Consider the following 13,135-nt stretch of genomic DNA (forward strand, 5'->3'; position numbering starts at 1 on the left):
TGATCTGATAACACATATGTGTATATAATACAATATCCTGCACTCTGATCACACACATGTCAATAAAATATCCTGATCTCTGATCACACACTTATGTAATAAAATATTCTGCACTCTGATCACACACATGTGTACAATACAATATCTTGATGATGTATGATCAGAGTGCAGGATATTATAATATACACACGTGTGATCAGAGTGCAGAGCATTGTATTATGCATATGTGTGTGATCAGAGTGCAGGTTACATTATTATACACATATTTTGTGATCAGAATATTGTATTATACACATGCATGTGATCAAAGCGCAGAATATTTTATTACACAAGTGTGTGATCAGAGATCAGAATATTGTATTACACACATGTGTGATCAGAGATCGGGTTCTTATTATTGTACACATGTGTGATCAGAGATCGGGTTCTTATTATTGTACACATGTGTGATCAGAGATCGGGTTCTTATTATTGTACACATGTGTGATCAGAGATCGGGTTCTTATTGTACACATGTGTGGGACTGTACCAGAGTTCAGGCACAGCGCTGATTATTGCGGTTCTGATCACCATACTGCAACCTGCGCCAGCCACAGGAGGCGTGGTCGAATGACTGAGCTCTCCATGGGAACCCATCCACCAATCGGAGCTCCAAAAGCTGTTTACTAGGGCGGAGCGTTACCATGGTGCCCCGAGAAGCCTTTCAGAGCCGCTGGTACTTAATGCCTGGCAGCGGAGATAGGAGAAAAAAAAAAGCTGGCAGGGCTATAACTCATCCGGGGCTCCCAGGATCTGAGCTGACTGATTCTGGAAGGTTCTCCTCTGCACCCAACGATCACCATCGTCCAGGTAAAGAGAAGCTCTTTATCTCCCATCTCCCCTGTGATTCCACCTTCCTCCTCTTCTAGTGGGGACTTTGTTTGGTTGTAGGTAGGAAATAGGTTTCTGATGTGACAGGACTTAGGGTGCTCATACACCATACGATCTGCTTTGGATCTCCCATTATCTTTGTAGTGCCTTATTGGATACAGTTTGAATGGATTGTGTAGGTGTGCCCTCTCTGTATAGAATGGATGGTAACTCTCTAGGAGATTGTACAACCAGATTGTATAGTCTGTGTGGTGTCAGTATGTGAGTGATGAGGGATTGGCTGTGTTGGAGGGTCCTGCACAGACCTATGTGCAGATAATATGAATCAGGAGCATCCAGAGCCTGGTCTGCCTTCCTACTCACTATAAAGGGGTGACTACTGGATATGGATGATCCATGCACTATACATTAGTTGGCCCAAGTTGTTGAACTGGAGCTCTGACTGGCATTGCCAGGCATTCCCTTCCTCTGCCTGAATGTGTCCTGGATCCTCTTGCACCCTGTTGACAGTGTCCTCCCTTTTTTCTGAAGGAGTGGCGTTCCCTTGGTTCTTATTTTTTATTAAGAAATATAAATAATAGAATTTGGCAAAGCAAGGATTAAAGTGCAGGTCACTGATAAATGTTGGGGTGCACGTGGTTCTGTGACTTCCCCTTCCACCCCCTGGGTCTGTCGTGGATCACTTGTACCTTGTTTGTCAGCATTGACCTGTTATAGTCATTCCACACCCCACTGACACAGAAAATCCTGAACAAGTCTCATCTGTTGATATCTATGGGTAGCCAGTGGTATTCTTTTGATTCTTATTTTGTATTAAGGAAAAGGAGCAACAGAATTTGGAAAGATGAGGGTACATTGGCACTGAGAAATGTTGGGGTGCATTAATTTGAATGTAATATTGTGACTCTCCCTTCCACCTCCTGTATCTGTCCTGGATCACTCGCACCCTGTTATTAGCATTCACCTTGTATAGTATTCATAGGCACCCCACCAGGACTGAAAATCTCACTTATTTCCTGAACGTGTCTTCTGTTGATATCACCATGGGACAGCCCATGTCATTCTCTTGATTTCTATTTTAAATTAGAAAAAAACAGAAATAGAATTCAGTAAGATGAGGGTACAGAGTGCAGACCACTAAGAAATGTCAAGGTGTATGATGTGTTTGGGGTGTCAATCAACACCCCACTGAGACTGAAAATCTCACATATTTCTCACAAATCTCACATGAGTCTGTCACCTGTTGCTATCTTCATTGGATAGCTCATGGCATTGTCCTTATTCCTATATTGTATAAATAAATAGGGAATCTGGCAAGATAAGATGACATAGAATTCAGGCCACTGGGAAATGTCAGGGCATATTGGCATAATGGTGGTCATATGATGTGTATTGAAGTTGTAGCTGTATAGAACAATCAAATAGTAACAGTATATGCTCTAGTTGTTGTGTTCTAAGAATATTGCAGACTGAACATCTTGGATATTTGTTAAAGCGGAGGTCCACCCTAAAATGGACCTTCCGCTCATTTGAATCCTCCCCCCCTCCGGCGCCACAATTGGCACCTTTCAGGGGGGAGGGGGGTGCAGTTACCTGGATAATCCAGGTAACTGCACCCACTTCCGGGATAGCTCTCTGCGGAAAGGGGCGTAGATTACGCCTCTTTCCGCAAGTGCCCGCCCCCTTCCGCAAGTGCCCCGCTGCCTACTGGGAAACACACAGATCCCAGAGGCAGCGGGGACCGTCCTTATTGCGCAGCGCTACTCGCGCATGCGCAGTAGGGAACCGGGAAATGAAGCCGAAAGGCTCCATTTCCTGATTCCCATACCCAAGATGGCGGCGGCAGCACCCGAGTACCGATCTAGAGATCGGCTTCGGGTGCCGACATCGCGGGCGCGCTGGACAGGTAAGTGTCACTATTTTAAAAGTCAGCAGCTGCAGTATTTGTAGCTGCTGGCTTTTTAAAAAAAAAAAAATGCGGAGTCTCGGCGGACTCCCACTTTAAGCCCGCTGTTATTTCCTTAATTAATGGAGTTCAGTCAGTGATTTATCAAGTGAAGTGAAGCAAATTATGAGCAGAAGTTTCTAGATTTCCTGTCCTGCTGCACTGGATTGGACGTTTAAAGTGAACACAAGCTCACTTAAGTCAATCAACCCCTACAGACTCCACCATTGCAGTTTGGATACTATATAAAGCTATACATTTATAAATTTAGAAGCACAATCGAAAAGATTAAAATCAATTTAGTTGAAGAGTTAACAGACTTTACAATTTGGCAAACAATCGTCCTGTATTTTTTCGCCAAGACTTTCGTTTGTGATGCAGTATATATTTTTATGGTTGGACCAGACCTTATATATAGTGAATTTGGAACATTTATTAGAACAAGGTATATTGAATACATTAGAAGGAAGTATTTTTAGGTTCTTAGTCTTTGCTAGGCCAATAATGCATTTATGCATACCCATAGTGCAAGAATGTTAGTGCGTTACATTGTGACTCCCAATTGGTTTTCCAAAGTTTCAATGGATAATTCTAGAGGAATTTTATTACCACTGCATTGCCTGTCATCATAGCTGAGTGTTTGTGCCATTGCCATCTAGTGGGTGTGAGACTTGCTCCCTGGGAGGCCTTAAAAGGGGAGCAAATAATCCTACCATCTCTTCTCAACACTATTCAGCATGTCCTGTTGGTTCATTTGCCATGAAGATAACAGTCTTTTCCATGTTTTTTTTGCTAAAGAGTGGTTGACATTTTCAATATTTAATGGACCAGGGATTACAAGAGTAATGTTTTACTATGGAGCATAGGGAATTCAATCACTATTAATATTTTTTAATGGCAGAGTAAATTGTGTGCCTTTGTTTCAAAATCTATTTTGTGCCATCTAGTGTAATCCATTCCCGTTAAGTTTTTACAATCCTTTTTTAAGTATTACAAAGTACATCCTGTCAAATGGGACATTTGAAATAAAACCTGCTTTTTTTGTGTTTTAGGAAAAGTCTATAGACCCCTGAGGTTTCTTGAATGTTTGATCTGCCAACTGCAGCCCCCAGAGACATGGCAGACAACTGGCTGACCTACCAGACAGAGGGGGAAATGAGTAACGAGGACATTTCTGGGTCAATCAACTTAGATGACAGTTTAACCAGTCTTCAGTGGCTGCAAGAATTCTCAATCATCAATGCCAATGAGGGAAAGACCCCATCATCATCCGGAGATCCTCATGGCTATCGACAGTTGCCGGGCTCAGCTGCTCCCTGCTCTCCCTTAGCTGCTGATCCAGCCTGCTTAGGAATGCCACACACTCCAGGCAAACCCACGTCTTCATCTACCTCGAGGGCAGCCCTTCAGGGACTTCAGCCCATGGAGGAGATTGACTATAAGACCAACCCGCATGTTAAGCCCCCTTATTCCTATGCCACCCTCATATGCATGGCAATGCAAGCAAGCAAGAAGACCAAGATCACACTCTCTGCAATCTACAAGTGGATCACCGATAATTTTTGCTACTTCAGGCATGCCGATCCTACCTGGCAGGTAAGGTAGACATCATCCTAGTCTAACCAACAAAAACCTGCGATAAAAAAATTATATACAATCTTATATTATATTGCATTCCCAAAACTGCCATTGATGCTGCACTTGCAGTGGTAAAGCAACATGGCATGCAGTCGGTATTGCTTTGCTTCTCCCTTTTGTCCCTTGTGTGTAATTACTCTCAGGTTCCTTGACTCCTGAGTTACTATTTTGTACATCCTGCATCCCAGAGCATCACTATTGTTACATTAACCCACAAATGCTTTAGGCATGTAGTCGTGTAACTATTCAGAAACAAATTACAGCACAAGGGTTAATGCATGCATAACAGTGGTAGGTCACTGCAGGTTCTTATACAGGGTCAGTAACTACACTGCCATATATCAGTGTACTATTAGACTTTGAATGTCAAACCCCCTCCCACCCCCTGTTCTGTAGACTCTGTGTGGCCCTGACATGCCATTGTCTAAAAGTAATGGATGGTCCTTGGGAGGGACCAGACGAGCATAGTTTATAGGGGAAATCTTGTACCGTCATCTGGGTTGGGGGTAATACTACCAGAAAAGGAAGCAAACAAGGCGTCCAATTTCTGTGTATCTTTTAATATATCTCTGGGTGATCATCTTTGTATGTGTGTGCATAAAGGTGGGTTTACCCACACAACACTTTTCTAGTGGTAGGAAATGAAAAAAATCCTCCCCCTACTAGACTTGGACTTTACTGGTTTAATTAAACATTGATGGTAGGGGGGGAGATCCTGAAAACACACAGGTGGCATGGATGGAGACTGCTGAGGCAAGAATGATAAATATGTTTAACTGGCCAAGCAATAAGCATCCCGAGTACAAGCAGGGAAAGCGATGAATAGAAAAGGGAGGTGGGGGCTGTGTAGTTTGCTCTCCCCCTTGTTAAATTTCATTAAACAGTAAATAGCGGATCAGTAAGATCCGGGAATCCTGTGGCTCGGGGGAAAAAGAGGAGGGGGTTGCTGGGGTAAAAAAAAAAAACTATTTCTGTCTGACTTGCAAAGTATTTCAGAATGTACTTCTTGCCCTCCTCTTAAGAAGGAAAGGGGTGAACTAAGACTGTGCCAGTCAAAATGTTGTTGGGCTCTTTCCAAGTCTCCTACACACATTGGCCTATTATTTATACCGGTTTTTATCTTGCTTCTGTAAGGTAGACTTTGAAAGGGTTAGTGGCCTCTTCTGTTCTTAGCAGAATAATGGGAAGCTGATTTGCATTTTTATTGGGCTACATCAACACCATGCCCATTACTATACTCACTATATCGCTAAAAAATATACAGATATAAAAAAATAGCGGGCAGGGGAATTTTCAGTCATACTAAGGAAATGGTCAGATTCAACTTTAAAAAAAAAAAAAAGATTTTAATAGGTCCCGTAGGTAGCACTGACTCACAAGTAAGCCTCTATATAGATTATAGCTTGTAAAACTTTCGCCTGTAATAGTATTTGATATTTTGGAAAATTTCATTATGATTAATTCATGTATAAAATATATTTTTTACATATGATTTTCACTAAATAGATATATACTGTACATGTTTCTGCTAAATTGTGCTAACCCTTATCTATTTTACTTTTTAGAATTCAATAAGGCACAACCTTTCTCTAAACAAATGCTTCATAAAAGTCCCTCGAGAGAAAGATGAGCCAGGAAAAGGTGGATTCTGGAAGATTGACCCACAATATGCTGACCGCCTCATGAATGGCGCCATTAAGAAGCGACGGCTGCCCCCTGTCCAGATTCACCCAGCTTTTGCTGGTGCGCACTCTAATCCTTGCTCAGATGGCAATATAGGCTCTGGTTGGCCATTGAGTGTCAACTCAGAGTCTCATCAACTGCTAAAGGAGTTTGAACAGGCCACAGGTGAACAAAGCTGGAATGCTTGGAATGTGGCAGATGTCAAAGGTCACAAGCGCAAACAGCCATTACCAAAAAGGATGTACAAGATACCCCGTCTATCCAGCTCCCCATTGTTATCACAAGATGAACAGGCTGAGCTAGGATCCCTGAAGGGTGATTTTGACTGGGAAGTCATCTTTGATTCCACCATTAATGAAGCCAACTTTGCTTCCTTAGAGGATCTAGAAGGAACACCTCCATTAAGTCCAGTCACCAGCTCTGTTGACCTGACAGTCCAAGGGAAGCACATAGGTTGTCCTCAACAGTGGTACCCCATGAGGCCAGAGCAAGCAGCAATCCAAAACAATTTGGATTTTGATGAGACATTCTTGGCCACTTCGTTCCTCCAGCACCCTTGGGATGAAACCCGAAACGATTTCCTATCTAACTCTGCCAATCTAGATCAACTCTTTGACCTCAATGAGGAATTCCCTCCAGGACTCAACGACTGGGCTTCCATTGGCTCCTATTTATAACAATAATGGTGCCATCTAGAACTCTTAGAGACACATAGGTGTTTGTATTATAGTTCATATATAAATATATATATATATATATATAAGTTTATCTTAAAAAGAATTTGTAAAAACAAAACTTTAGCTCAACTATGGAGCAGGAGTTTAATTCAAAGTTTACATGGCTGGTAAAAGGAAAATCCAGCACTCGCTACACAATATCATTCTGCCTTACAGCAATTGTTCAAAACTGTTAACTCTGGACTTCAAAATGCCACATATGTTTCCTCTTGTCCTGATGCAGGAACAGTGCTTGGTTAAAAAAAAAAAACACAAAAAAAAAAAACTTTTGTACTTATTTTTCTACATACTAAAGCAAAAAAAGGTTTGCTTAATGTTATATGTTTTTTTCTTAAATGTATAGTCTTTTATGGAGGGCCCAAGTATAATAAGTGATCACACAAAAAGTTGCATGAACAATTCTGATTTATAAAAAAAAACTGAAGCAATGAAATGAAAAGGTTTGTACTAATGCGACAAATCTTCTTTTGAGTACAGTTTTCATAGCACATGTTAGAATGTGAAAGCTGATACATGATTGGTTGATATGGGCACTAATCCTATTTTTCTTCTTCAGTTTTTGTAACTCAGCACAGTCTGATTTCCAGTATATTGCTAACCTTGGGCACTATGGACTTTGTGTGCCCATGGCAGAATAAAGGGCTATTTTTTTGTTTCACTGATAATGTATATTTTGTTAATTTTGCCTGTTTAATATATTTTTTTATGTTAGATTCAGTTTGTTTAAAAAAAAAAAAAAAAAATCAAAACATTTTACACGTATATTTCTTTTTCATGGCAGATTGCCTTGCAAACCCTTTTTTTTTTGTTGAGCTAATGAGAATGTGATGTGGTGGCAGGTAGGATGTTGGGATAAATTATAAACGGTTGCTGCTAGCAATTTTAAAGAATTCTTAAAAGATACAAGTTTTTTTGGAATCAGTTTGATATATACAAAAATGTAAAGCCTTTGCTGCCAGAGTCCATAATGTTTTTCCCGCTCTTCTGGTGTTAAGAGTTAAGTAGGTGGCCTTCCTTGAATTCCAATACGTGGAAGAGGAACAAATAGGTTTGTGTGCCGTATGTGTGCGTCTGTGAACAGAATTGGCATCAGTGAACAATAAGGAGTTTATGACTGTTCAACGCTTGTTTGAATGACTTAAACATTGTTATGCAATTTCAACTGGGGTGGAAATTAGGGCTGAATGCTGGGAAGATGTGAATACATAAGAAACAACAGCACACTTGTATGGGCTTTGAAGGTGCATTGAGTTTCTTTGCAGTTTCTACTGTTCTGTAGAAATAAATAAATCTCAGAAAGAAATAAATGCATTTTTTGTGTTTTCTTTTGTTTGTTGGGTGGTCTGACAGTTTATTGTGGATTCCAAACTCCAAGATTCCAAGTGTCATCTTCTACATCTGGGTAGTTTCAGTCGAATGCTGGATTACAGTGATAGACTCTAGAACCATAATAACTCAGGAAAATAGTAATAAACTTGGTGATGCAAAACACACACATTGGGTGAATTATACATCCACTATCCATTTCAAAATATGAACTGCATTTAAAGAGGGATTCCGCCCAAAAAAAAAATATTAAAAGCCAGCAGCTATAAATAAACACTCACCTGTCCCGGGTTCCAGCGATGCCGGCAGCCGAGGCCGATCGACCGCTCGGGCCTCGGCTGCTGCCGCCGCCATTCGAGGTGAGGGAATCAGGAAGTAAAGCAAATCGGCTTCACTTCCCGGTTCCCTACTGCGCATGCGCGAGCTGCGCCGTGCAATAGGAGATCTCCGCGCTGTCACTGGGACCCGTGTGTGTCCCAGCAGACAGCGCGGCAGGGCAGGAAATGGCGTAGACTCCCGTGGGAGTCTATGCCCGGAAGTGGGTGAAAATACCTGTCTTTGACAGGTATCTCCACCCCCCTCCCCCCTGAAAGGTGTCAATTGTGACACCGGAGGGGGGGGGGGTTCCGATCAGCGGAGGTTCCACTTTAGGGTGGAATCCCGCTTTAAGAACAAAAATGTAAAATAACGCAACTTACCATTCACTAAATGTGCTGGCTGCATTCTTTTTTTTTCCAAGCCAAATAGATCTTTTGCAATTACAGGAAAATAAATGTTTATCTTGCCCAAAATCTGGCCTCCCTGTAACTTACTGTGCACTGAACTGATATCTCTAATGCCCTGTACACACGGTCGGACTTTCCAACGGAAAATGTGTGATCGGATCGTGTTGTCGGAAAATCTAATCATGTGTGGGCTCCATTTGTACTTTTTCCGTCTGAATTTCCGACACACAAAGTTTGAGAGCAGGATCTAAAATTTTCTGACAACAAAATCTGATCATTTAAATTCCGATCGTGTTTAGACAATTCCGATGGACAAAGTGCCACGCATGCTCACAATAAATTAAGAGACCACAGCTATTGGCCCGTTTATAGTCCCGACGTACGTGTTGTACGTCACCGCGTTAAGAACGATCGGATTTTCTGACAACTTTGTCCGACCGTGTGTATGCAAATCAAGTTTGGCACATAACCCGTCAGACAAAATCCGATGGATTTTGTTGTCGGAATGTCCAACCGCGTATACAAGACATAACAATGTTATCAGCTTTCTCCACTATCTTCTGTGAATTACAAATCAATGTCCCTCTATGTAATGAATATGAAGAGAGAGGGAGGTGTTTGTTGTCCAAATCAGAAAAGCAGCCTAGGGAAACAACGCTGCTTCCCAATAGATACAGTACAGTGAGTGAGCGTTGTCACCCTAGGACAGGAAATGTGCTATTGGCAAGATCACCAGGTGAAAAGACTAAATGCAGCCACTACATCTAAGGACTGATAAACTGTTATTATTATTTCTAATATTAAAGAAAGTGATAAAAAGAACAACAGACAGCCATCTTAAGAGTCCTCTCTCAAGAAAACCATCTGGTTTCTTAATCCTTTAAAGTTCTGCTCCACCGTTTGGTAGCGCACATTTTGAGTCACGCTAACTCATTGAAAAATGTGGACTTTAAAGGGTTAAGATGACCAGTTGGTGCTTTTTTGGGCTATTTCTCTTGGATTGCACAGTGGACTCAATTGCCTATTTTTGGGAAGGCGCCACTGTATGGTACAGCTGCCAAGGATTAATCATCAAGCCTAGCTAATGCTACCTGACTGATGGGCAGGAGACCTAAGTCCAATGCCTCATATCAACATTTTCTTGGCCGTGCTCTTTCTTAAAATGTTGTCCATGGTTCAGATTTTGTGCTATCCATAAAAAAATAAGAAAATGTGAACAATTGTAAACTATGTTAACTGAGCTTTAGTAAATATGATGAAGCTATGTTCATTTCAAATCCGCTAACCATATGCTTGAAAACTTTTTCCCCTCTCTTTTTTTTATTCTATTGCACAGGATCGGGTATTTAAAGTGAACACAGGTTCACCTTGTTTATTAACATTCACTTTGCATGTGAACAGCCTCTATTCCTGACTCCCGCTGAATGTTGATTGTGATGTTTTAAACAATCCTGGGCTAGATGGCCCATTTATTTCCTTTTGCAGCAATCAGAAATCACAGTTACAGTCCACAATTTTGGTTTGAGATCATAGTAATCAGTTCTTTTTTGGCTATTCTCATTAATAGTCAAATAGTAAATGGCTAAGCCTATCAGCAGATGGTTAATTAAAGTGTTACTAAACCCAGGACCATGCATTCACTATATATGGTTTCCCACAGTACACAGAACATGGAAATGCAATTATTTTAGTTAATATAAAGGCTTAATATATTTTCTCATCAGCAGTAGATAACAGTCTTGTGACTTCTATCAGTGTCTGGTTAAAGCTTGTAGGAGGAGTTTTCATTCTCCTCTGACTGTCCTATAAGGTTACAGGGACCATGACCCTCTGTCTAGATTGTGCTGGTTGGCCTGTGCCAATCATATGCACCTTCCCAAAAATAAAAAAATAAACTCTCTAGCAATACACACCAAACTGAGCATGTGCAGAGTGCCCCCAAAGCTTTGTACTATCAGGATATTGACTAGGGACAGTGAAAGAAGGGGAGAATAGGAAAAACAGGATCAAACAGCCTTTTTACACAATGTGGAGGATTAACCCTTAGGTTCCACAGTGAGTATACCAAACATGCTTTACTGCATATACAGACTGATTTTACTGTTGTGGGTTTAGTAACATTTTAAATCAGAGGCTTTCACAAAAAAACGCCATTAGATTGGGCAATTTTAGACCAAATATTAGCTACAGCAGGCCATACAGGGCCCAAAATTCAAGCTGCGGGTGACCCTCTCAGTACCACCCAGCTCCACATAAGTTGATTTAAAAATCGACTAAGCCATGTGGAAAATTATCGGCCAAGGACTGTGTCCTATCAGATGCAATCACTATTTGGGTATTTAGGCAGCCGAAGCACACCATAGCTGGCGGTGGAGATTCCTCTGTTCATGTTGTTAGTGTCAGTGGTGAAATCTGATATTTTCTTGTTTAACGACTTGCCCACCAGCCGCCGTGGTTATATGGCGGCAGGTCGGCTCTCCTGCACAAATCACCGTAGCTGCACGGTGGCTCGCGCTCGCTTACGACTGAGGTAGAACGGGGATCTGCCTATGTAAATAAGAGGCTCCCTGTTCTGACAGGGGACATGTCAGAGATCTACTGTTCCCAGTGATCAGGAACGGTGATCTCTGTTATGTCCCTGGTAGCCCACCCCCCTATAATTAGAACACGCTGAGGGAACACAGTTAACCCCTTGATTGCCCCTAGTGTTAACCCCTTCCCTGCCAGTGTCATTTTTACATTGATCACTGCATTTTTATAGCTGTGATCAACATAATAATGTCACTGGTCCCCAAAAAGTGTAATTTGGGATCAGATTTGTCCGCCGCAATGTGGTGGTCCCGCTAAAAATCACATATCGCCGCCAGTACTAGTAAAAACAATAATAAAAAATAGTCCCTAAATCTAACCCATAGTTTGTAGACGCGATAAGTTTTGTGCAAACCAATCTATATATGCCCATTGCAATTTTTTTTTTTTTTACCAAAAATATGTAGAGAATATATATCAGCCTAAACTGATGAATAAATGTGTTTTTTTTACATATTTTTTGGGATATGTATTATAGCAAAAAGAAAAAAAAATTGTTTTTTTCAAAATGGTTGCTCTTTGTGTGTTTATAGCGCAAAAAATAAAAACCGCAGAGGTGATCAAACACCACCAAAAGAAAGCTCTATTTGTGGGAAAAAAGGACGTCATTTTTTTTGGGGTACATCGCATGACCGCGCAATTGTCAGTTAAAGTGGGGCAGTGCTGTATCGCAAAAAATGGCCTGGTCGTTAAGGGGGCAAATCCTTCTACGGCTGAAATGGTTAACCAGTGGGACAAAAAAAAAATTTTTTTTTCAGATTAGCTTAAAATTCACCTGTATGAGGTAAAAACAAAAAACCTTTAGTCTAAACTTGTAAGAAACGTGTCACCCTAGGCTGCACTCTTGATTTGGACTACAGAACACCTCTACCTATACTCTTCTCCATAACATAGGGTGAAGGTGTTATGTAAATAAGAGAGAAAATTGGGAAGGCTGATAATACTGAGATTTCTAGTACAGTGGAACCTTGGATTACGAGCCTAATTCATTCCAGGAGAATACTTGTAATCAAAAGCACTCGCATATCAAAGCAAGTTTCCCCATAGAAGTCAATGGAAGCTAAGATAATTTGTTCCACGTTGACTTCTATTGCATGCAATACCACATGTGGCCAGAGGTGGGGGAGCTGGAGAGACTCGGAAATATCCGGAGACCACTCGACTGCACTCGGAAGCCCTTGGAAAGGCTCAGAAACACTAGGGAACGCATCTCTGGCCAAATGCGGTACTGCACACTGCAGAGGCTTGAATCCTGCTCGTATTGTGAGACAACACTCGCAAACTGAGTCAGGACTTAAAAAAAATAATAGCTTGTGTTGCGAAACGCTTGTTACTCGCAATCTGAAGTTCCACTGTATTTCTTTATTTCTAGTATTCCTAAAGTGTCTTGTATTTCTGGCAGAATTCAACAGCTTGTAGTTAAAATGTAGCTAAACCCAAAACTAAACATGTATTATATTGCAGTTTACTAGTCATTGGTGTGGCAGCTGCAATCCTTTTCTTGTTTTCAAAATGTTTGCTTTATTTTCTCTTGGTAATCCAACACACTTTCTGTCCCTGGATGGCTACACCAATCCTCCACTTTATATGTAAAGGAAGCCATGGCTGTCACCCTAGTCTGC

At 41.2% G+C, this 13,135-nt stretch overlaps 1 protein-coding gene across 1 annotated transcript; it reads left to right on the plus strand.

The window, feature by feature from the left end:
• The first annotated feature begins 712 nt into the window (after positions 1-712).
• On the plus strand, positions 713-8,180 carry FOXJ1 (forkhead box J1). Its single transcript, XM_077459344.1, has 3 exons — positions 713-849; positions 3,868-4,411; positions 6,019-8,180. The coding sequence occupies exons 2-3, from the start codon at positions 3,899-3,901 to the stop codon at positions 6,811-6,813; spliced, it is 1,308 nt and encodes a 435-aa protein (XP_077315470.1). The 5' UTR covers positions 713-849; positions 3,868-3,898; the 3' UTR covers positions 6,814-8,180.
• The last annotated feature ends 4,955 nt before the right edge of the window (positions 8,181-13,135 follow it).

Source organism: Lithobates pipiens, unplaced genomic scaffold (assembly GCF_037356315.1).
Source record: "Lithobates pipiens isolate NorthernLeopardFrog02 unplaced genomic scaffold, aLitPip1_a1.2 Scaffold_28, whole genome shotgun sequence".
Classification (NCBI taxonomy): Eukaryota; Metazoa; Chordata; class Amphibia; order Anura; family Ranidae; genus Lithobates; species Lithobates pipiens.

Excerpts from the sequence above, each read along its gene's own strand:
- FOXJ1 (XM_077459344.1), top strand. The coding sequence starts at position 3,899 with ATGTTTGATCTGCCAACTGCAGCCCCCAGAGACATGGCAGACAACTGG. Across the intron at positions 4,412-6,018 it reads ATGCCGATCCTACCTGGCAG|AATTCAATAAGGCACAACCT; the intron begins GTAAGGTAGACA and ends TTTACTTTTTAG.